The 24197-nt window shown below is 63.0% G+C and overlaps 1 protein-coding gene across 7 annotated transcripts in view; it reads right to left on the reverse strand.

Annotated features, from left to right (window-relative positions):
* TNS1 (tensin 1) overlaps positions 1–24197 on the reverse strand; it is a 245809-nt gene that overhangs the window by 214189 nt on the left and 7423 nt on the right. For all 7 annotated transcript variants that reach the window (XM_075001459.1, XM_075001457.1, XM_075001452.1 and 4 more), the window contains exons 2-3: positions 19811–19925; positions 4643–4680 (exon numbers count right to left, since the gene is read on the reverse strand). In XM_075001459.1, coding sequence (XP_074857560.1) covers positions 4643–4680; positions 19811–19925 — 153 coding nt within the window. The remainder of the gene's footprint in view (positions 1–4642; positions 4681–19810; positions 19926–24197) is intronic.

Genomic DNA, 24197 nt, shown 5'->3' on the forward strand with positions numbered 1-24197 from the left:
ACAGAGCCAGAGCAGTTCATGGAGGTTAGGCCCATCGACGGCTACTCAGCCAGGCTGGTGTCCCCGGCCTCTGTCAGGGCTGGGAATGGATGACGGGGATGGATCGCTTGCCAATTCCCCGTTCAGTTCACTCCCTCTGGGGCACCTGGCTTTGGCCACTGCTGGCAGCCAGGACGCCGGGCTGGACGGCCTCCGGTCTGACCCAGCCTGGCCGTTCTTCTGTCCTCTGTTCTTGGTGGGAGCAGCACAGGCCGGCTTTTGTTGCCAATGGGCCCCGTTTCGTTTTCCGGGCGGGCGGCAGGGGGAGGCTGTTTCGTTATTTCTCGGCAGCCCCCGTGACAGATTTACAAAAAATAAAACCACTCCAGAACCCTCCTGGGGACGTGGCACCTGCCCTCCAAGCGGCCCAGGGGCTCTGCAACACCCCCACCCCCACCCCCGTTGTCACTGCCCAGCCCCCATCTGTTATTGTAGGGTCTACAACACAGAAGGCTCCTGCTCTGATATTCGCCCCTCTCCCCGTCTAACGGCTGTAACGACTCCAGGCCATTAGAGCTTCCTGGGGGCTCGGGCAGCGGACGCTGGGGCGGGCAGAGCGCGCTGGCTGCTGGCGTGGTTTGGAAACGGGCCGGCCCGAGGGCTCGGCTGGGGTTGAAGCCCTAGCCACAGAGCCCTGAAATGACGGGCTGGCCCAGCCAGGAGCAGTCAGAGTTGGATTTATTCCAATGGAGCCGCTCCGGCCAAACCAGAGGGCTGGTATCCCCCTCCCCCCACCTTCCTCCTAATACAGGCAGGTCACCGTGCCCGCCCCATGCAGCAGGGTACAGCTATGGGTCCGCAGGGTAGGAAGCACTGGAAAGTGCCCTGGCTCCTGCCCATTGGCTCCGGACCAGAACTGAGCCCCCCTCCCTGTTGGCAAGAGGGCAGTGGCTGCTGGCAGGGCCAATTTTCCTGTCTCTCTGGTGCCCACAGCCACAGAGCAGCACCGACCATCTATGTGTCTCTCCCTCTCGGAGAAACCCTGGTGCCTGCGCCAGGGAAAGGGAGTGCGACGAGGGGTTGGGATGGCAGCGGCCAGTGCCCCAGCATTCCCACCCGTCTTTGTCTGGTCTGCCTCCCTGTCCGCTCTGTGGAACAGGGACTTCCCCTCCTTTGGGAAACGTACAGGGCCTAGCACAGCGGGGCCCGATTGCCACGGTGGTCCCAAGTGCTGCTGGAAGTCCCACGAATACTGCACAGAGCCAACTCAGAATCTGAAGCTGAGATCCAGACACGCAGGCTGCAAGTGCAGAGGCATTTGAGAGCTCTCCTGCTGCTGCTCAACCCTAGTGTAGACAGCACGCTGGTGCCAACACAACATGCACTCCGAGCCAGCTCAGGCCAGGTCCAGCTCCGTTGGAGGTGGGATCACCTGTGCTCCAACTACACTAACCATCCCGTGAGGGCAGAGGTCCCTGAAGATGCCAGGAAAAAGGGGGCACCTGTGGCCCAATGCACCTGGCCCAGGCAGAATTGACACTAAGAGGCCTCGCCCATGTAACACGTCCCCCAGCCAAACCAGAGGCTGCTCCTAGGCCCAGCTTCCTGGCCGGGGCGCACAGCGAGCCCAGCTGCAGCCGCCTGCCTCCGCCAGGACTTGCTGCAGGGGGAGAAAGGGGCCTGAGCCCCAGAGCCAGACACTGCCAACTCCAGGCAGGGCGGCCCGACGAGCACCTGGTGTACATTAGTTGGAATCCAGCCCTCAAGCTGGACCACAGCTTGGTAAGGGGCCTGCCGTGTCCACGAGTCCGTCCTGCCTTGGCCGCCTGTCTCTCTGCATGGCACATCTCCTAGCACTGAACTCTGGCAGGCATGGGAGTCCTAGTGTAGACAGAACCCTGGCGCATTTATCTCCCAGCCATCCGGCCCTGCTCTGAGCCGGTTCGGACAACCCAGCGGCACTCACACCAGCGCAGGGCAGCAATGCAGTGTGCAGGAAGGGTTGCACTCATCCCTATGGTGGGCACCGGGGGTCGTTTCTGTCCTCTTCCCCGGACGATGGTACCAAGAGCTCCAAGCTCCTGCCAAGATGGGGCAGGGCTCCCCAGTCAGAGCGCAGCCAGGTCAGCACCAGCGGCACACTGCAGCACCTGTGCCCCACCCCGCAAAGTCCCCGCACAGACGGCGAGGGGCACCCCACACAGACAGGACGCCCCCTCGCTGCATGGACACCCCAGCACCTCCCGGAATAAAGCCCACCAATCGCCACCTGCCGCAGGACTGCATGTCTGCAGCCGGGCCACCCGTGTGGGGCCGGCGATCCCACCTCTGCTCCTCTGAAACACGAGGCGTCAGCCACCATCGGCGAGGAGACCCGGGTGAGACGGGCAGCGGGATCAGACCACCAGCCTCCTCCAGGCGCCCCGAGACACCGAGCATCCCCGGCATCCCGCAGGGGCAGGCTGGGCCAGGACTTGGCGCTGGGTGGGGAAGGACTCGGCTCCCCAGCCTGACAGACGGGGAACACAGTGCTGTGCCGGAACAGGAGCTGTCATCCCGCCGGCGGAAAAGCCCGGGGAGAAAAGGGAGAGACCTCATCTCAGATGGGGACTGCAGCGAGACACGGCTTAGGAACAGAGAGGCTCTTCCAGCCCATGGGGCGGAGGCCAGGAACTCCCTGCCCCAGGAGGTGGCTGGGGCCCAGCTCTCCGCTGCTCGCACAAAGGGACTGGCCATCTCATGAGCATCCCAGGTTCTCCCGTTACCGGCAGCACAATGCCAGGACGCAGGGCGCAACTTCCCACACCCGGGCTCGAGCCGATGTCTGAGGGACCTAACAAAGGAGATTCTCCCCCAGCTGCTGCAGCATTCACAGCTTCCTCTGGCCACCCAGGCCCGAGATGGGGTGCGGGCTCAGCCCGGGCTGCCTGCCTTCGAGGGTTGTGGGCACTAGGGACCGGCTGGGGCGGGTCGCAGAGGGGGGCGGATGGGTCCTTGCGCCCAGGACCAGCTGCTGGGGAGACTGGCTGGGAGGAAGGACCACAGAGACCAAGGCGGGAGAGTCTCGGAGGGGAGCCCAGATAACAAGGAGCACAGAGAGCCCAGCTTGTGCCAGGGCCGAGCTGGGCCCGGCACCGGGGCCTTGGCGCAGGGGCCAGAGTCAGGCGCTGGGCTACCGGAGCAGGACCCCCCGGAGTGGCATAGAGGGGGCGCGGAACACACCACCTGGGGGGGCGCCAGCCCTGTTGGGTGCTAGCGCTGTCATGGGCAGAGAGAAAACCCCAGGAGGGTCCAGGCGGGGCAGTACTGGGGTGACCTCCCTTGGGGGGCTCCCGGCAGCTGCAGGACCGATGCGGGAGACAGCTGCTCCAGACACCACCAGGCTTGGGGACAGCGTGAGCTGCTCTCCTGCCAGGTTCCCCCCACCCCTGCCAGCGCCCGCCCTCCCCACACAGCATCACGAGCCCGCGACCCACGTCCATACCCTACCCGACTGCACAAGCCTCCCTCAGCAACGGGGCCCGTCGGACCTGGGCCCGCCTCCCGGGCAGGGAAACCGCCCCTGCCGCCGGACGAGGCCGCCACGAGGAACCGAGGCTGCCCGCCAGCCCCAGCGCCTGGCAGGGAAACGCGGGGCAGACGCAGCACCAGCAATGGGCCAGGAGCCCCAGCTGCTCACAGCAGGCTGGCGGAGAGGGAAGCAGCATCGAGCAGGGCAGGGGGAGACCAGAGGACGTGTCTGTTCCCAGGCGTCACCCCCAATGCGCCTGCTGCATCTTTGCAGCGCAGGGTGTGCCGGGCACGCGGGATACAAGAACGGCTCCCCACGGGCGACCGCCCACAGGCAGACTCAAACCTGGGACCTCCGGAGCAGCGTGCAGGAGATGCTGCAGGGTGAGCTGAAAGCTGCAGGCTCCCAGCTCAGGCCACAGCGGAGACTCCTTCATTCTGCGCACGAGTGGTCAAAGTGCCACCTGGCGGGACCGTGACTCCCACCCCACAGGCGTGTGGGTTACACACCCAGCTGCCCTCTGCCCAGATGCCCGTCTGCAGTGCCACACGCGTGCCCCCGAAGTAAAGCCAGTGCGCCAGTCCCAGCAGCGCCCTGAGGCAGCCCCAAGCCCAGCTCAGCCGCGCGAGCTCCCAGCAGCCCGAGGTCACGCGAACCCCAGCCGGCGGCGGAGGCCAAGATCGGGGCTGAGCGTTGGCATCTCCGCCAGCAGGTGGGGCAGAACTCTGCGGCACAGGGGCCCAAGCACACGGGGGAGCAAGGGGCCCAGCTGGAAGGTGCACGCGTTAAGCCCAGCGTGAAAGCAATGGCAAACCTCCCGGGTGCGAGGGAAGGCTCTCAGCCCGGCTGCTCCAGGGGCTGGGCAGAAGGAAAGCTCCTTCCCTTGCAGAGCTGCAGCCTGGAGCAGCCCCAGACCCCTCCTGTGGGTGCCAGGGGCGGCCGCCCAGCGCCTCGAACCGGAGGGGCGCGCTTTCCTTCCCCTCCTGCGGCTGGGAGCAGCCCGGGGCCCCCGGCGCTTTGGGACCAGACCCGGCGGCCCTGCATCGACAAGCAGCCCCGAGCGCAGACAGGACAGCAGAGGGGGGCTCCCCGGGGCCTGAGCCGGAGTCCCAGGACAAGGAGACTTTGCTGTGGCCCAGGGCAGCGCCTTACCTTGGCTTCGCATTCCCTGTGGCAGGCCAGCTTGCACCCTGCGAGAGAGAAGAGAGAGGACTCAGTCGCGCTCCGCTCGCCGCTCGGCACCGGAGACAAAGGGGACCCCCCCCCCCAGCAGCACCAACCCAAACAAACTCCAGGCTGGGCGCCGAGTCCTGCAGAAAACCCCGGCGCAGGCCGGGGCGGAGCGGGGAGGGGAGGGGAGGGGAGCTAGGCCGCTGGCCCCTCGCCAAAGATCGCCTGGCCTGCCCAGGTACGCCGGAGCCGCTCGGCTCCTCGGGAAAAGACTGAGCACATTGTGCGGCGCTGTCAGGGCCTGCCCCGGGGCTCGGGGCTCCCCGCCTGCCCCTCTCCCCCCCGTGCGCTGCATGCGGGGCTAGCAGGCCCAGCCCGCCTGTCGCCCCGCCGGGAGTCATGTTCCTAAGCCGCTCGCTGGAGCAGGAATGCTCGAAATGCGGCCGGTCCCCCCGCCGCCCCCCCACGGCTCAGACGTGCGCTGGAGAACTGCCCCCCCCGTCTCCCGTCCAGGTTAGGGAACAAAAGCGGAGTTCTCCTGCCGTTGGACGGCTCTCGGCCTCCGCTGAGCCCCCAGGGCGGAGCGCGGGGGGGCACGCGACAGGGACCCCGCCGAGGACCTGAGCGTCAGGAGAGCTGGGTCTGGCGCAAAGGCAGCAGGGCCCTGCGCTGCCCCGGCCCTGCAGCCGTCCCACTAGACCCACCTGGCCCCTGGGCACAGCCGGCACTGTTACCCGGCCAAGGTTGGACTAGGAGGGCTGGGGTGAGATCCCCAGGCTGTCTCGGCCTCCAGGTGCAGGGGAGGCCGTGACGGGGGAGATATGGAGAGGTACCGGCAGGTAGTGGGTAAAGGGAGCTGCACTGGAAACGGGGCTGTGGATCGGGATGGAGCAAAAATGACAGAGCCAGGGGAGAGAAGCCAGGAGGCCAGGACAGGACCTGCCTCCTGGACAGTCACAGACCAGAACCCAACATCCCCTGGTGCAGGAGCCCGAGTTCCCCCTGCCGAGGCGGGGCAGCGCCAGGACAAAGCGGATGGGTCGGAGCGAAACGGTGCCAGGGGGCTGCGGTGACCGACGCCGCCGCAGCCGGACAATGCACCGTTGCAGCGACGTGCCAGGCCGCCAGAGGCTGCACCCCACAAGCGCTGTGGGCAACGGGCCTGGCTCAGGCTGCTACTGGGCCCCCAGGCGCACCACAAAAGCAGACGGGCTAAACAGGCCAATTTCACAGAGTGGGGCGGAGCCCCCCAGGAGCCCAGCTCTCCACTGCGCGGGCCGGGGACCCCCGAGAGAGGGACGCAGCTTGTGCTCTGCTGGGACCGGCTGCCCTGAGTCTTCGCTGCTCGGAGCCTGCCGGCCAGCTTCCCAGGAGGATGCCGGCGCCCTGCCCTGCACCATGCCCCTGGGACGTCACAGCGCCAAGGCCTGCCGGGCCAGGGCTCTGACAGGGGCTAGCCAGGGCTGGGCACCTTCCCTGGCCCTGGGCAGAGCATGGCACTCAGCTGGTGCTGGCCCGCAGGCAGCCTTCCTGGATGTCTGGCTCACACTCTGCCCCTAGTTAGCTGCCACCCCCGCCCCCACCAGCTCACCCCTCTGGGCGTGTGCCGGCGGCACGCCATGGCTGCAGGCTGAGCTCCCCGAGAGCGACATGGCGCAGCCCCTCTGCGGTGGGACTCTGAGGCCCAGCAAGGCCACGCCCCAGGGAACTCCCCTCTTCAGCCATGGCATAGGCTGCCTAGGCCCACCACAAGCACTGCCCAGCACTATGGCAGAGATGCCCCCGATGGTCACACAATCCCCAACTGCCCATCACCATAGTATCTAGGCTGGGATCCGCCCCAGGGGCCTGCAGGTGGCCTGGCTGCAACATTCGAGTCCCAGCTGTCAGGCCTCATGCAAGGTGCTTTCCTGCTCGGTGCCTCGGTTTCCCCACTTGACAGCTGTAATTGGTCCTGACTTGGTTTGAGAGCAATGGCTGAGAAGTGCAGTAAGTCACCTCTCGTGCCTCAGTTTCCCCAGGCACAGCATCAGGGCACAGCTGTGGGGAGTTTGGGTGGGATGATCTCTCACAAGTAGCCAATGGCCATCCCTGCTCTTCGTAACCCAGGCAACCAGGTGACCCCCTTTCCTTCCTGGGAAACAGGCCAGAAGCAGAGGAGGGGCCGGGCTGGTGTGAATTGGAACTGGGCTGGGGGGTGGGGCAGTCTGGTCTGGCTGGAGTGGGAGGAAGGGGACCAGGGCCCGGCTCGGGGACCCCTCTGGGCCCCTCTCCCCAAGCTGGACGGTACTGACGGGTTCTGGTCCCTGTGCTGACCAGTCTGTTCTGTGCTGTGTCCCTGTCGCCTGACCCCCGGCTGTTCCCCCTGCCGAGTGAGAGTCACGTCCACCTGCGGTCAGGGGCAGGGCTGGGGACCCCCCACTCCGGAACACTTTGCCAACTGGGTCCCCCTCCAGCTCCCACAGCCACCCCATCAGGTCCTCAGAGCTCTGGATGGAACAAAGGCGCTTTTACTGATTGATGGGGGCCAGGGGCCGGGATCCCAGCTTGACTCACACACCCCAGGGGGATTCTATCACTCTTTTTCATCCCAGGAAAGCTAGTTCTGTGTTTCTCAAGGGTCAACACAGCTAACAACAACCAGCACGCTCTCCTGCAGACTTCTGCCCGCACCCCTCCAAACACTTCACAAAGAGCAGCAGAGCGCTCTGGCCATTTTACAGCTGGGGAAATCAAGGCCCAGAGCGAGGCCGTGGCTTGCCCACCGTCTGCCAGTGGATTGGAGTCAGACCTGAGATCAGAAACCAGCTTTTCCCAGTCCCAGGCCAGTGTCCACTGGATCACAGGGCAGAGCCAGAGATGCCTCCAGCCCGTCTGTCCACAGCTGGGCTCGGAGCGCGCCTAGGAAACCCGCCGGAGCAATGCTCTTCCCAACCTCCTCCAGGTGCACAGCACTGCCTGAGCCAGCCAGATTTTCAAGACAGCAGGCGCAGCCGTGGAAATACTCAGCCTGCAAACAGGTGAGCGCCCAGACAGATCAGCCATCCTCCTACATCAAGCCCAGGGCACCTCCTTCCCGACCCGGCCTGGCACGCACGTGCCATCCTAGGATAACCAACCAGCGTCTGCAAGCATCTGTGCTCTCCAAGACGGCCCTGCAACCTCTCGCAGCCCCCTGCACCCGTCACCCCAGCCAGACCCAAACAAACTTCCCATGCGGAAGGAAGCACGTTTGCCTTTGAACTGCCCAAGGAGCTGAAGCGACAAGCAAGAGCGAGGATTTCCTCGGGTGCAGCAGAGACCCGTCCCCACGGCCGCTTCTCCAGAGCACGGGGGCACAAACCCAGTGCACTGCAGAGCCCCGGGTGGGAAGGAGATCGGGAAGAGGCTCCAAATCCCCAAGCTCAGGCTGTCGGTTGCCCAGTGGCCCGTGCTCCAGGCTGGGGTGATTTCCTGATGCAGCAGGGAACACAGGAAGTCGGCATTGTTGCCGCCTAAATAAGCTTTTCCTTCTCGGCAGAGCCATCGGAAAATGAGCTCTGAGCAGCGGTGCACCTGACCGCCCTGATAACGGGGACTTGGCAGGGCCAAGGAGCTCCCGGCTCGCTGCCCACTGACTTCACCTCTCCGCAGATGTGTATCAGCGAGGCCCGCCATCGCCAGCTCATATCCTCCCATCCGGGCACGTGTTGCTCCCTCATTATACACATGCCTCGGGCGGCACGTAAGAGAGAGAGAAATCAGCCCCCTCCAGCCTGCCACGAAACCTCTCCCCGAGCACTGAGCGCGCCCAACGGAATGCAGCCATGTCTAAGGTGGAGCGACGCAACTATTAAACAGCCACATACAACGCACCCACTTAAGTCAGGAAGCAGAGAACGCCTGCGTGGGAAGTCATCACACCCAAACTCCCCTCGGCACTGACGCTGTGCCTGGGGAAACCGAGGCACCTACCTCAGGTTGCTACAGGACAGTAGGAGACATATGCAGCCAAAGCAGGAGAATCAAACCCTCATGCTCTACTCATCACAGCCTGCTCCAGCCAGAAGTACAGAAGGAGTTGAAGGAAGGAACATCCCGGTCCTTACACAGAAAGCCTCCTGAGATCTCCAATGACCCCTGGTCTAAGGCAGGGGTGGGGAACGTCCGGCATGCCAGCTGTCCGCAGTTCACTAGGGTTAGCCGCTGCCAGGCCTTACACCAGGGGATGGGAACCTCTGGCTCATGGTGCCCAGAGGCTAGGAACAGCAATCCGCAGCCCTGTGCCCACGGATGCTCAGGTGAAGTGGCTGGCGACCCGCCAGTGGCTACCCCTGATAAGTCACGTGCAGCCCCTGGGCCCGGGGCTCCCCATCCCCTGGTGTAAGGCCGGGACCTCATCCAGGAGGAAGCGCCGCACCCCTCGGCATCGTACATGGCCCTGAACTGACTCAGGAAGGGAAAGTACCCGCTGCCCAGTGGGTAACATTTCCTCCCGCCGTACGAAGCACATCCCACACTCCCTGGATCCCAGCAGCACGTCTCGAGCGAGAGCCCCAGGTCCTGGCGCTAGGCGCTGTACGTGCACAAAGTAAGAGAAAGGCCCGGCTGCCAGGCTGTCAGCGACAGAGCCCCGGCAAGCAGGCATGACCCCCGCTGGCCAGACAAAGGACGAGACCCAGCGAGCCAAAGCAACCAGCACGAGAGCCTGGGGCAGAACCAAACGTCCACCCCTGATCTCCCGAGTCCCACTCCAGTGCCTTGTCCACCGGGCCAGGGCCGACCCGGCACGACACACACACACAGCAGCAGCCACGACACACACACACAGCATAACACACAAGCAGCAGCCGCAACACACACACAGCACGACACACACACACAGCATGACACACATGCAGCAGCCCCGACACACACGCAGCACGACACACACAGCGCGACACACACACAGCAGCCACGACACACACACAGCAGCCGCGACACAGACACACAGCATGACACACACAGCATGACACACATAGCATGACACACACGCAGCAGCCGCGACACACACATAGCATGACACACACACAGCACAACACACACGCAGCAGCCACGACACACACACAGCACAACACACACACGCAGCAGCTGCGACACACGCACAGCACACACACAGCATGACACACACAGCGTGACACACACACAGCACAACACACATGCAGCAGCCACAACACACTAGTAGCTGCCGGGGGTCCCGCGCCCGCCAGGCAGCACACCCCGGCCCGCGGCGAGCACCAACGGGGGCCTCTCTGTCTAAACCCTGGCCCTGGTCTGCTGGCGAACCGGGCCCTGCGCTCGCTGAGTGCAAATTCCCCCAGCCAAGGAAATGAGCAGAGCTGCAGCCCGTCAGTCTGCCGGCGTGTGCCCCCGACACGGGGCGAAAGGGCAGCGGGACCGTGCCCGGGAGCTGCGACCAGCTGCCTAGGACGGCTGCGGGGCTGGGGTGCCAGGAGTCTGGCCCGGGGCAGGCAGGCGCTGGCCTGCTGACGCAGGCGGTGCTGGAGTCAATCGTGCCATCTGCTGGCGGAAGAGTGAGAGCCACGGCTTCCACATCTACGAGACCTTGGCCAAGCTCTCCTCACACTACAGCACCCACCTGAGCAGGTGAGGAAACAGCCTGGCAGAGCCAGACGGGTACCCAGGAGCCACCCGCTACGAGCCAGGCCAAACGAGCACCACCGCATACAGCCCCACCTAAGGCCTCTCCGGCGCATCAGCAGTGATCTGCAACCCATCCTGGACAAGGGTCCTTCACTCTCACAGCCCTTGGGAGGCAGGTCTGTCCTCGCCTGCAGACAGCTGCCAGCCTTAAACAAATCCTCACCAGCCACTCTAGACCACCTGGAACCAATCCCCGCAACAAACCACGCTGCCAGCTCTGCTCACGTATCTACACCAGCGATAGCATCACAGGGCCTAACATCAACCGCACCCTCAGGGGCTCCTTTACCTGCACAGCTACTAATATAATATAGGCCATCATGTGCCAGCAATGCCCCACTGCAATTTACACTGGCCAAACTGGACAGTCTCTACGGAAAAGAATAAATGGACGTAAATCAGACGTCAGGAACGGTAATGCACAGAAGCCTTTGGGGGAACACTTCAATCTCCCCGGACACTCAGTGGCAGATTTAAGAGTGACAGTCCTGAAACAAAGACATTTCAAAAACCAAATGGAGAGAGAAATCTCTGAGCTGCAATTTATTTGCAAATTTGGTTCCATTAACCATGGATTAAACAGAGATTGGGAGTGGTTTGCAGCTTACAAAGGCAGTTTCTCCGACAAAGGCTCACAGCCCCTGTCTGATCTAACTTGTTTTTAACTCTTTTGATAAGTACTGTTGATACTGGGCCATTTACACCTTGCTGAATAGACCTTGTCAGCTCCGACCCCCCTCTTACTGGGACCCCCTCTTTAAATACCCCTCTGAATCCCCCCCACGCATCTGACGAAGCAGGCCTTTGGCCATGAAAGCTTATGCTCCAAAATATCTGTTAGTCAAAAAGGTGCCACAGGACTTCTTGTTATTCTCAAAGCCTCGTCTTTCTTATTTGCATACGCTTACCCCAGGGCATTGTGGGAGAAGACGGGAACTCATTCCTATCGTTTGTGCCCAGGTGCCCAGTTGAGAAGTCGAAGGACAGGGGACAGAGCCGAGGGGATTTGGCAGCCTTTGTTTGGAATGGTGGGGAACAGCTAACACGGGGTCACCACAACCTGCCAAGCCCTGGGGAGAGGTTTCAAAGGGCGCTGGGGGCAGGAAGGCTGGGGGACTCTGGAGAAGGGGGTGCTGAGGGGAGGCAGGCTTGTTACTGTACCCTTTCCCTGGGGTGGAGAGCCCCCTTCCTGGGGACCTCTTTGGGCACAGGCAGCTGGGGGCTGCTGACCGTGTTATTCCACAACTGGCCCAGGGACAGCAATGCCCCGCAGATGCCGACGTAATTCTCACCCGACACTGACCCTCTCCTCCCTCTGTGCCGGCTCAGAGGTCCAGCCTCCCCTTGGCGCATGGGGAAAGCCAGGTACGCCCGGGCCAGCCCCAGTCCGGGTCCTCTCTCCTGCCTTCCCACGGCGCAGGCTCAACCCCACCTGCTTTTCAGCGTGCGTGGGGCACTGCTGGCTCCTGCCCCCCACCCCGCGGCCCGGGAAACTACATCAATACGCCGGCGACTGTTTTGGGGGGGACCCACCAAATCCACGTGGGAACCCCCCCTGCTGGCTCCAAGGCCACACTGCACGTGCCAAGCCCATAGGGCCGTCAGCAGAGCACTGGGACATCCCCCGGGAGGGGGCGTGGGAGGGGGACTGAGACTGGGACCTGCCAGGGCCCTGGCGCTTCCCACCTGACATCCCACAAGCGAGAGCCATGCGCGCTCACGGTGGGGCTCCTGTCCCTGCCTCGCCCCGTCTCTGCTTTGCTCTCCCCCGGCTCGTGCCAGCTGACAGGGTGGCAGTGCTGCTGCAAGGGGGCACGGCACCTAGGGAGCCAGGGACCCCCAGCCCAGCCAGCCCCACGGCTCCACTGGTCTCACACGAGAGCTGGGCACAGTCCTGGGGCTCTGCCGCTGCCAGGCAGGAGGGTGGACCACTGGTGACAACACTAAGCGACCGAGGCCTCACAGGGCTGCCTGGACGTTGCATGTGCTTGCAGGGTTGGAGGGGCCCCTCCACGCCCCGGGCCTGCAGTCACGTGGCTGTGTCACCACCTGGCCACTTCCCAGGCTGCAGCTGGGGGGCAGGGCCTGTCTGCGCTCCTGAGCCAGGGGCCCCCTGCCCGCTGAGGCCCCCCGCAGGGCCCTGGCGCCCCTTAGGGAAACTCAGGCAGGCAGCCCCATCCCAAGCACAACACTGGAGTCAGCCCCGTGCAGGACGCAGGCGCCCAGGGGACACTGTGTGGCCATTCACTCTCCCGAGCCCTGGGCCCTGCCTCTCACACCCCGACCGTCCCCACACTGGGAGAACAAGCCGGGTGGGTCTGCCTGCCCTCCGGGGCTCTGCAGCTGGGGGGCAGAGGTGGAGGGGCCAGCACTGGCACCTGCTCCCCTTTCCCCTCCGGGTGCGGCAGGGCAGCTGAGACTCACCCCTGGGGCCGGGCAGGGCCGGGCCAGTGGGCGGTTTGCCCAGAATCAGGGAAGTCATCAGCCTAGAGTAACTTCCCTGATGTACCTGGGGAAAGTTGTGTCCCCGCTGTGGCCAGTTGCCCCAGGCCAGCCCCCTGCCTGCCCCACTGCCCCCCACAGGCCCACAGCATCAGCCCCCCAACCAGCCTCTCCGCACGTGGGGCCGGGAACTGTTTCACCCACCTGCAGGCAGCTGCTCTGCACCCAGGCAGGAGCCCGGGCGAAGGCAGCCCCAGGCAAACGGGACTCGGACTCCCTTGCTGAGTGACCCCACTGCGCCTCGGAGCCCCTTTCCCCATGAGCTGACTGCCTCCACGGTCACTCAGACGCCCCGGGCAAGCTCTCGGCACTGGGGCGAGCCACACAGACCCCCAGCCCGGCCCCCAGAGCCTGAGCACGGGGATCTGAGCAGGGCCCTGATCCTACGAGCTCCCGCTGTGCCAAGACCGGACCTTGGAGCACAAGGTCTTTGGGAAACGGGCTCTGGCCCTCTGGTTCCCTGCTGAGGTTCCCCACGCTGGGAACCCACCAAAAGGAACCTGCTGTGTGCAGGGTGGGGTCTCCAGCCCCACAGCCTGGCCAAGGCAGCTCCAGCCTCCCCAGAATCTCCCAGCACTGCTAGAGGGCAGATCCAGGGCCGGGCTATGGGGCCCATCTGCCCTGCCTCACATGGACCCATCTCCTCCATCCCCACCCCACCTGGCCTCCTTAAGAGCCTCCTCTTGCTCTCTCAGCCCCTCTGCAGGGAGACAGAGAGAAACCCCAGGGGGGCACAGAGCCTGGGGCAAAGCTCCACCCATTCCCACCACCCCAGACCCCTCCTGGGCTCTGGCAGGGGGCCATGAATCCCCACTGGCAGCATAGTCACTCATGCAGCTTGCCTGGGTCACATCTCTGGGGACCGGGATCCCAGCTCAGCACCCCATGCCTGGCCCCCTGCTGCCCCAGAGATGTGCAGCCCCCTCACCCAGCCCTAGCCAGCAAGCCACACACAGATATTCTTGGGACAAGTTCTCAGAGGGCCAGCCCAGAGAACTGCAAGGACACCTCGGTGAAATCAGCCTCTGCCTCTGGCCAGACCAGGAGCTCATGAGATGCCGATGTTCGTAAAAGGATCCAGTGGTGATCCAGGCAATTGTAGGCCGGTGAGCTTCACCTCAGCCCCAGGCAACGTGGCTGAAAGGACAGTAAAGGGCAGGATGCTCAGTGATGCAAAGAAACACCATCTGTCGGGAGAGGCATCAACACGGCCCATGGCCAAGGAAATCACACCTCGCCAATCTATTAGAATTGAAGGCGATCAACAAACGTATGAACCCGAGTGGTCCGGTGGACCTAGTGCTCCTGGGCATCCAGAAAGCCTTTGCCTAGGTGTGATGGGGTTCTGGGGTCCCCCAAGCTCTGCACCCTGTCCGCAGGCAGGAGAGTCTCTCACTCAGCAGGAGAACAGCGGGTTTATTAGCCGACAGGACACAGCATCATACAGAGGAGTCAGTGCAGCAGGCAGAGACAGCCAGTCCCATCCATGTTGAGGAGAGGAGGCCCCGAGGGGCCCCCACAGCTGGGGCCTGGCCCCCTCCTTTGCCTCGCTCTCCCTCAGCCCAGACTAACCGCTTCCAACTCCCAGTTCCAATTCAAACCCCTCAGGCTCCACCTCCTCCTTTGTCTGCCATACAAAGGTGTTACCTGGTCGTCAGGGTTACCCTCAGCAGGAGCCCCACACCCTCTGTGAGCCACACACACACACACACAGGTATCCCCCACTCCATCACATCTCTCCCCCCTTCTAGACCGAACTGAGCGGGGTCACTCAGCCAGTGACCTGGGGAAGTTCGGGGCCCTCCCCTCGTGATCGGGCATCGGCTGCACCCTCAGTGCTCCCCTTGATGTGCACCACCTCCATGTCATAATGATGCTGGAGGAGGCTCCAACTCAGGAGCTTGGTATTGGCCCTTTTCATGTGATCCAGCCCGACAAGTCCCTTTAGTTCCCTTGGGTTGGTTGGTCTCCCTGCTTCTATCTCTGGTCCATCAGCCACGTTCTCAAGTCGGGCAGGCAGAGCCCATACAGCTGCTCCGGCCAATGTTTGGAATTCAGTTACAGTCCAGTAAAAGAAGGTACAAATGCTTCCACCCTTGGCATTTAGCCAGACCACCAGAATGGTCGTGTGCCTCAGTTTCCCCTTCCATGCCACACAATAGGTTTGGAATGTTCCTCCTCATGTGAGAGGTTGCAAGACTAGTTACAGGGAACAATGGTGACATTTCAGAGTTACAGACTCCTTCAACATACAATTCATGCTTCTACATCAATGTCATCATGTCACATGGCTCTTTTCAAACATTCAGTGCATGGTACAATTCTACAGCTTTTGGTAGCAGCACCCCTTGGTTACAGCAGTTAGCGTGAGTTACAGAACAAACCCATTGCAACTGCACATTTACGTTGCTCTTTGGTAGACCACAACTTTTGTGTAACCTCCTTGAGAATCTGGTATTTTGGGGATAAATGGCTGAGGCCTTTCTTAGCACCATCAAGTTCTAATCTTCTCCCTTGCCCCCTGGGGTGGAAATCTGATCTCTCTGGGTGTGCCCTCCCTTCTAACAAGAGCTGGGCCATTGATGATCTCAGGGAGACGGCCCCCTCCCAGCCAGCCTGGAAATTTGCAAACCAAACTGGTTTCTGAGAGTTGTTTTGTGAGTCCCAGACGCAGAATCCACATGAAGGAATCCCTGTTTATCCCTTACTGGCCCACCAGGCCCACAGCTCCTTTGTCCTTTTACCTCCAACTTCTGCCTCCCCGTGGAATCAGAATTGGAGTCCAGTGTGAGAATATAAGTGTTTCTAGCATCTGGAGATGGGGAATTGCTGAACCTCTCCTGCATCCTACAGAGATTGGCTGTGCAGCTCTTTTACTTGGTTCTCACAGGGCTGCTCACACTATCTGATAGTTTTCACTTTACTTGCATCAACTTCCAATTCCTGAGAAACCTTCACACTGCCTGCTTTGGACCCTTCCAGAGCACAGCCAGTGGTTTCACACTCAGGCAGGTCCTGGCCATCAGGAGCTGAAACAAACTTCTCCCCAGGCAAAGGGTTGCTCTGGCTCTTACAGACAAGCACCTTTCCTGTTCACTCTCCTCCACCTCACTCTCATTTTCTGCAGTCCCCACAGATGGGTCAGGAAAAGTTTCAGGGAAATTCTCTTCCTCAAGAGCTCCCCCAAACAACAACTCACCCCTGTCTGCCTCCACGGGGGCACTGCTCCCTTGAGGCACAACCAGCTCCTGGGTTTCACCTACACCCAGGATCACTTCTGGCCCATTAGGCAGATTCCCACGTAATCCCCCTCCAGGCAGACAGCCAGTACCACCGGACAGAAGGTTAGGATCCCTTTCCTCCCTTCTGCTACCAGCTCCTTTATCTTCATCAGTCAGCGTAACTCCATTGCCCATCTGTTCTTGTGTCCTGGCGAGAGGATGACTCTGGTAGGACAGAGCCCTCTCACCCCCTCCCAGTAACACCTCAGCATCAGGCAAAGAACAAGTACCAGAATCGTCTGGTCTCTGGGATTCCCTGATGATACTAACTGGATCAGACCGAGTTAAAGCATCATCCCCCCTGAGAGACACAGAGGCAGGCCCACTTCCCATCTGGGCTTCAGCTGCCCTCAGATCCAGCTCTGGGATCTTGGCTCCATCTCGAGCCCCCACAGGCTCAGGCAAAGGATTCACTTCCCCAGAAGCAGAAGCACTTTTCTTGCACCAAGGACCAGTGTCCTTAGCAGGGACACCACTGCCCATCCCGGAGCCATTCCCTCTGCTCCAGCCCCCATGGCTGGATTCAGAGACACACCTGGAATGCTCTTTTCTGGTGGTTCCTTCTCCAGCCATCCTAGGCTGGGGACTCTTCCTCAGACAATGGGCTAGTTTCCTCATTGGCACCTTTTCCAAACACAGGCTCTGCTCTCTCCCCAGGCTGCTGCTGCTGTTCAACACAGACAGGCAATGGGAGACACTTTCTCCTTTGTCCCAGCCCCCCGGCTGGTCTCCACATACACACAGAAGGTGAAGCAGCTTCTCTCACAGACAACTTGCCATTCCCAGTGGATCAGCTGCTTTCCTGCACAGACACACAGGGACCTTCCTTGGCCCAGGCCTGGAAAACTCTTTGCAGGTCTGTCTTGGCCACTAGTAGATGATGGGTTGGAATCGCTCCTTCCCTCCTTGAGCTGTGGCAGGCCACTCGGTTCAGAGCTCCATGCAGTCCAGGGTTCCCTGCCCCGATCCGGGCTCACCTCTGCAGGATTTTCCTTAACCCTCAGCTCTGCCACTGCACATCCACGCTGCCTTGTCCAGCTCCTTTAATCTCGATTCGGTTTCCAGGTGCTGCCACTTCACAGCGGAGTTGCTCAGTGTGGTTGCAGGCTCTCAGGCTGATGCCCTCTGCACCCCACGATTCCTGGAAGAATCCCTTCAGTGTGCCAGGCTCCTTGCGGGTCACAAGCTGCCCAGGGTTAGGCCGTAGGCCCCTCCGCCCTCTGGGACCGACTCCAACAGACTCTCAGAGGAACCCCTTCTTCAGTGTGACACCCGCTCTCAAGGACCATGAACACACTGTCTTGGGAAGAACTCATTCAGCGTCAGACTCCTCAGGGGTCACTTGTTCCTGGGGGTTGGGCTCTCGGCCCCTCCACCTTCTGGGACCGACTCCAACAGATTCCCAGGAGTAACCCCTCCTCGGGTGTGACACCCCCTCTCGAGGACCACGACCGCAGTTGCTTGGGTTCGGCCGCAGGCCCCTCTGCCTTGGGGAACTGCACCTCACTGCCCTTCAGCACACCTGGGTCTCGCAGGCCCCACTTCTTCCGGGGCCCCGGTCACTTACTGCTGGATGCTCCATCCTCAGGGTGCAGAACATCCCACTTCTGACACCAGTGTGATGGGGTTCTGGGGTCCCCCAAGCTCTGCACCCTGTCCGCAGGCAGGAGAGTCTCTCACTCAGCAGGAGAACAGCGGGTTTATTAGCCGACAGGACACAGCATCATACAGAGGAGTCAGTGCAGCAGGCAGAGACAGCCAGTCCCATCCATGTTGAGGAGAGGAGGCCCCGAGGGGCCCCCAGAGCTGGGGCCTGGCCCCCTCCTTTGCCTCGCTCTCCCTCAGCCCAGACTAACCGCTTCCAACTCCCAGTTCCAATTCAAACCCCTCAGGCTCCACCTCCTCCTTTGTCTGCCATACAAAGGTGTTACCTGGTCGTCAGGGTTACCCTCAGCAGGAGCCCCACACCCTCTGTGAGCCACACACACACACACACAGGTATCCCCCACTCCATCACACTAGGCACCTGGCCAGAAGCTCATAGGCAAAGCAAGCTGGCGTGGGGTGCGAGGGAAGGTCCTTGCATGGCTCAGTAACTGGTTACAACTCAAGAAACAAAGAGTGGGACTAAATGGACAGTCTTCATGGAGGAGCAAGTAAAATGCCAGGGTCCCCCAGGGGTCTTGGCTGGGATCAGCGCTGTGCAACACCCTTATCGATGATCTGGGAAAAGGGGCAAACAGCAAAGCAGCAAAGTTTGCCGGCAGCACAAAATCATTCCAGATTGTTGAATCCAGAGCAGACAGCGAAGAGTTCCAAAGGGACCTCAGCAAGCTGGGTGACCGGGCAAGAAAACAGCCGATGAAATGCAAGATTACGCACACCAGAAAGCCCGATCCCCGCTGAACGGGTACATGGATGGGGGCTCCGTCCACTGAGACCATGCAGGTTAGGGACCGTGGAGTTGCCATGGCTGGTTCTCTGGAAACTCAAGCTCAGCGTGCAGCAGCCATCCCAAAGGCGAGCTGGTGTTAGGAGAAGGGTGGGAGAGGAGACAGGGCATCCCATAGCTGGGGGGACTCGCTGCCAGGGCACGTCATGAAGCTGAGAGCCGAATGCGAGAAGGCGATGGAGGCGAGCTCCATCGATGGCTGTTAGCAGCTGGGCAGGGAGGCCCCATTGCCTGCTGGACTCGGGAGTCGGGGATGGGGATGGCTTACTCCGTATCTCCCCTGTTCTGTGCTCTCCCGCTCCAGGCACTGACCCAGCCGGGCAGGATACCTGCCCATGCCTCAAGAACTCCGGCACTGTCTGAGGTGGAGGATCTGGCTGCCCAGGGGTCAGGCTGGTGCACAGTGTGATGCAATGGGGCGTGTGAGGATTTTATTCCCCTGGGTCGGCTGCAGGTGTTTCCTTCTGTCCTGCAGTAACCCGAGGTGTGTGCCTTAGTTTCCCCAGGCACAGCATCAGGGCACAGCGGTGAGGGGAGTGTCCGTGTGATGACTTCTCACAGGTAGCCAATGGCCATCCCTGCTCTTCGTAACCCAGGCAACCAGGTGACCCCTTTCTTCCCCAGGAAACACGACAGAGGCGGGAGGAGGGGCCGGGCTGGTGGGAATCGGAACTGGGCTGGGGGGAGGGGAAGTCTGGTCTGGCTGGAGAGGGAGGAAGGGGACCAGGGCCCGGCTCAGGGACCCCTCTGGGCCCCTCTTCCCGAGCTGGACGGTACTGATGGCTTCTGGTCCCTGTGCTGACCAGCCTGTTCTGTGCTGTGTCCCTGTTGCCTGACCCCAGCTGTTCCGCTGGGGTGTGAGAGCCACATCCGCCTGCGGGTGGGGCCAGGGCTGGGGACCCCCCATTCTGTGACATCAGGTCAGACACTCCCCAGTGTGTGGCAATGACCCATGGCCTGCAGGAGTCTGGTGCCAGTGGAAGGAGCCCAGAAGCTCAGGATGCTGATGGCCCCTGGTCCGCCCACAGCAGAGGCAGTGAGATGCAGAGCTTCTTACATTCTCCTCGCCAGCCTGATCGCACCAGCGCCCGGGCTATGAACCCAGCTCCAGCTACTGGGGACTGCTAGGCTGAGACCAGCCCAGCTCACCACACGTCAGGCCACCCAGCAGCTGCCAGGCAGCACCAGCGTGCCTCAGTCCCTCCCCCGTCGCGCTGGAGCCCAGGGACTCACCTCGGCAGGTGCTGCCTTCCCGCGTGATCGCCTGCCTGCAGATCCCACATGGTTTCACCTTCGTGAAGCTCTTCACCTTGAACGTGTGGGCCGAGGGGGCCTCCAGGTCCTCGGGCTGTGGGGGGTGGACAGGACAGAGGTCAGTCACCAGTAGCCCAGCCGCACTCCACTGAGCCCCCTCCTCAGCCCAGTGTCACCGCTGCCAATGGGACCCGGTGCCACAGACATCAGTGACCCAGCACTCTGCCTAGCCTCTGCCTCAGGCAGCAGCCCTGGGTACAGCATGGGACTGTCTGTGCCTCAGTTTCCCCTCGGTTAACACATCTCCTCAACATGCGTCGCTCCACTGGGGTCCATGGAAGATACTGAGCTGCCCCTGTGTCCGACCACCCGGAAGTTAGACTGTCCCCAGGACTACGGAAAAGGCAATGCCCCTGAGCAGTGGGGGCTGCTGGAGGCACATGTGTATAGCAGACAATTAACCTGCGGAACTCACTGCTGCAGGAGGAAAAGTTTACGGGCCAAATCCACAGCAGGTGCCCATGAGCCTAGTGGGGCCTGTGGGGTATTGTTCTGCCTCTCAGCCACACACCCCCAGCTCCTCCCAATGGGCTGCTGTACACACGTGTGGCACCGAGAGATGGCAAGGGGCCCCTCTAAACGGGCTGGGGGCCCCCAGGCAGGCACAGCTGCAGCCCCAGAGGGCAACATGGGCATCTCTCACCCTCTGAGGTCCACTCTGCCCCTCCCCACTGCAGCGCCCTCAGCCCCCCAGCGCTCTCCAGAGACCTCAGCCCCCCAGCGCCCTCCAGAGACCTCAGCCCCCTAACCCCCATCCTGCAGAGACCTCAGCCCCCCAACCCCCATCCTGCAGAGACCTCAGCCCCCCCAACCTCCCTCCTGCAGAGACCACAGCCCCCTCATCCCCCACCCTCCAGAGATCTCAGCCCCCCAACCCCCATCCTGCTGAGACCACAGCCCCCCCAACCCCCACCCTGCAGAGACCTCAGCCCCCCAACCTCCCTCCTGCAGAGACCTCAGCCCCCAACCCCCATCCTGCAGAGACCTCAGCCCCCGAAGCCCTGGACAAATCTCTGCCCTGCGTGCAGTGAGCAGCCCTGGCTGGGCCATTATGCCACTCAGCGCCCCTGTGGAGGTGGGGAGAAAGCCCCCTTCATTCTGGCCAACCCAGCACAACACCCCGGCTCCCCAGCGCGTGCACACACACACACAGAGAGCGGACACCCAGAACTCCAGCCCAGCTGCCAAGCAGCTGTGCAAACCTCAGACCCTCTGAGCGGAGGCCAGGCCCTGGGGCAGGCAGCGGGAGAACACCCGGCCGTAGGGCTTTCATCCCCCGGTGGGGCTGCAGCTGCTCACGAGGGGCAGCACCACCCTGCGCCGTGGGGGGCTGGAGGAGGCAGTGTGGCAGGCGGGCGCTCGGCCTGGGGAGAGACGCGAGAAGCAGCAGAAAGACGAGCGCCGCGGCCGCGGAGGCAGGCAAGGAACACGGGGCCAAGCTCCCAGCGAGAGAGCCGGGCATGGCCCAGCCTGCCCCCGTGCCACCCGGCAGGAGCCGCGTGTCTTACCCCTCCGAGCAGCGCCAGGGGCACCGGGCACCCGCCACTGCCTTCTGATCGCACGCCCACTTGGGGGCGCAGGAGTCAGGCCCAGTGCCAGGAGAGGGTCCCCGCTCCCCCACATGGTGCCGGGGCCCAGCCACTCCGGCTCCCGAAATCTCAAGCTCACAGCAGGGACGGGGCATCCCACCCGCAGGGCAGAGCAGCAGGCGGCAGCCAGGCTGGGGCAGGTTCCCTGAGCGCCCGGCTCTTCCTTGGCGGGGCCGGCTGCCCTCCTAGGGGGCCAGAACTGAGGTCGGAGAGTCCAGAGACCAGCCCCAGAACAGGCAGCCAATGCCCCCGGCCTGCGCCCAGCCAAGGGGCCACCAGCACAGCTCCGAGCCAGGGTCGGGCAGGGGCAGCCCAGCCGGGCACCCTTCCAGGAGGCTCTGCAGCAGCTGATGGGCTCTCCAGCCACACGCCAGCTGGCAACCTCCCTCGGGCACGCTGCCGGCTCACTACGGTCTGAAGGAACGGGACTGACCCTGCTCAACCTCCCCAGCCGGACCAGCGACCGCTGCCCTGGCACATCACACGCCTTTCCCCCCGCAGGCGCTCCCGGCCGCAGAGCCGTGCCAGGGCTGAGCGGGCACTGGGACGACGACAGCACCCCGTTTACAGCGGGGCGTCTCCTGGCCAGCACAGACCAGGTGAGCCCACGGAGAGGCCGAGGGGAGAACAGAGACCAGCCCTGCCCCCACCAGCTCTGCCAGTGCCCCTCACTCCTGACCCGCAGCCCTGAGTTTCCCTGCAGCTGAAGGAATCGGCCCCAAATTCCCCCAGGGACATGAACTGCCCTGGCCCAGCCCTGGGGCTGCGCCCGCCTCACTGCTGGAGACGCCGCGCTCATTAGCACGCCAGCCCCATTGCGTGCCAGGGCCGGGCGGAAGAGGGGCTGCCAAGGTGATGCTGGCACAGCATAGCTGGCCTGGCGCGGGCCCATCCTCATGAAGAGCCACCCACCTGCCCCCCACGTGGTGTGGGGCACTCAGCCCAGCCCCAGAAGGCTCTGCGGGCCTGGGGAGGGGGCGGTGCTGGAGGTCCCTTGGCTCCCTGCGGCAGACAAGAAATGGGGGCGTGGGCGTAATCCACACCTCCCCCACCCCCACAGTGCCCCTGGAGCCAGAGCCAGGTTGGAGGTGCTGAACCAGCTCTGCTCCTGCACCCCTGCTCCCCCGTCCGCCCTGCCCTAGCGAGGGCCAGCTGCCCACAGCCGGCGGCCCAGGAACGCCCCAAACCTCCGCCTCCCCCCGCCAGCCTGCCCAGGGCGCCCCCGGGGCTCTGCGCAGAGGCGGGTGGCATGAGCCCGGTGCGCCCCAGCTGGGCTCTCTCCTCCTCGCCGGGAAGAGGGAGTCGTTAACCCCAATAAAGCCTGTCCCAACGAGGCTAGTAACGCCCACGGGCACCAGGCCAGGCCCTGCGAGAGGGGCTGGGAGGTGCCCTCGCTCCAGCGGCAGAGAGTTCCACAGGCCCGTCTGCAGCACGGCCCAGGGCGCCCTGCCCAAGGGAGCGACTCTCCGGGCCTGGGGGCCAGAGCCAGCCCAGCTGGGCCAGCAACCCAAATGAGGAACTCAAGCCCCCGTGGGCAGGGGAAGGGCTGGCCTTCACCAGCCCTGTGCCAGGGAGGCCGCTTGGACCCCTCTGCTCTGCCCCAGCTGCCCCGTGGGGCCATGGGCACGTCCTGGCCTTGTTCCGTGCCTCAGTTTCCCCACCCGCAACGGGGTGACAGCCCTGCCTCAAAGCGGGCTGGGGGCTGTGAAGATAAACACGGGGGCGGGGGAGGGAAAAGCAGGCGGACGGCTCCGTGTCACAGTGCCCCCCACGCAGCCCTTGGGGTGACCCAGCTCAGCTTCTCCCAGCGGGGAGGGGGGCCTCTCTGGTATGCAGAGCTCGAGCACGCCCAGCGCATACGGGAGCAGCCTGCCCCGCCACGCCGAGTGTGAGCTGCTTCCTAATCAGTGGGGGGCTGCCCCCTCCCCTGCGGCAGGAGCGCGGGGCGGGCGAGACCTTCCCAGGCAGCTCAGCTCCTACCCTCCTCCCAGGCCCTGGCCCTGGCCCTGGCCCTGGCCCTGGCCCGGGGACCCAGACACCGCACGAGCCCCTGCGAGGACGGGCGGGAGAGGGGGTTAGCGGGTTTGTTCCCAGCCTGGCCCCTCTCCATTCGGTGCAGGGCCCGGCTCCGGCAGGTGGGCAGGCACGGAGGCAGCTCCCAGGCAGACGGCGGCATGAGGCCCGTTCCCAAGTCGCTGCCCAGCCCCTAGCCCTGCCCTCCAGCGTACCGACCTGTCATGGCACCGGCACAGCAACGGGCGGGGGGAGGAGAGGAAACAGCCTTCACCGACTCGCAGGAGATCGGAACGGAAGAGACCTCAGGGGGCATCGAGCCCAGCCCCCTGCCCAGAGCAGGGCCAACCCCACTAACTCACCCCAGCCAGCGCCTGGTCCAGCTGGGCCTTAAAACCCTCTAGGGATGGAGAATCCACCACCTCTCTAGGCAACACATTCCAGCGCTTCCCCTCCTGCCTGGGGAAGTAGTTTTTCCGAATATCCAACCTACCCCTCCTGCTCTGTGACTTCAGCCCATTGCTCCTTGTTCTGCATCTGTCACCACTGAGCACAGCCTCTCTCCAGCCTCTTTAGAGCCCCCTTTAGGGAGTTGAAGGCTGCTATTAAATCACCCCTCAGCCGTCTCTTCTGCAAACTAAACAAGCCCAAACCCCTCAGCCTCTCCTCATCGGTCTTGTGCTCCAGCCCCTCATTAAAAAAGG

The sequence above is a fragment of the Carettochelys insculpta genome, chromosome 8 (genome assembly GCF_033958435.1).
Source record: "Carettochelys insculpta isolate YL-2023 chromosome 8, ASM3395843v1, whole genome shotgun sequence".
In the NCBI taxonomy this organism is placed as follows: domain Eukaryota; kingdom Metazoa; phylum Chordata; order Testudines; family Carettochelyidae; genus Carettochelys; species Carettochelys insculpta.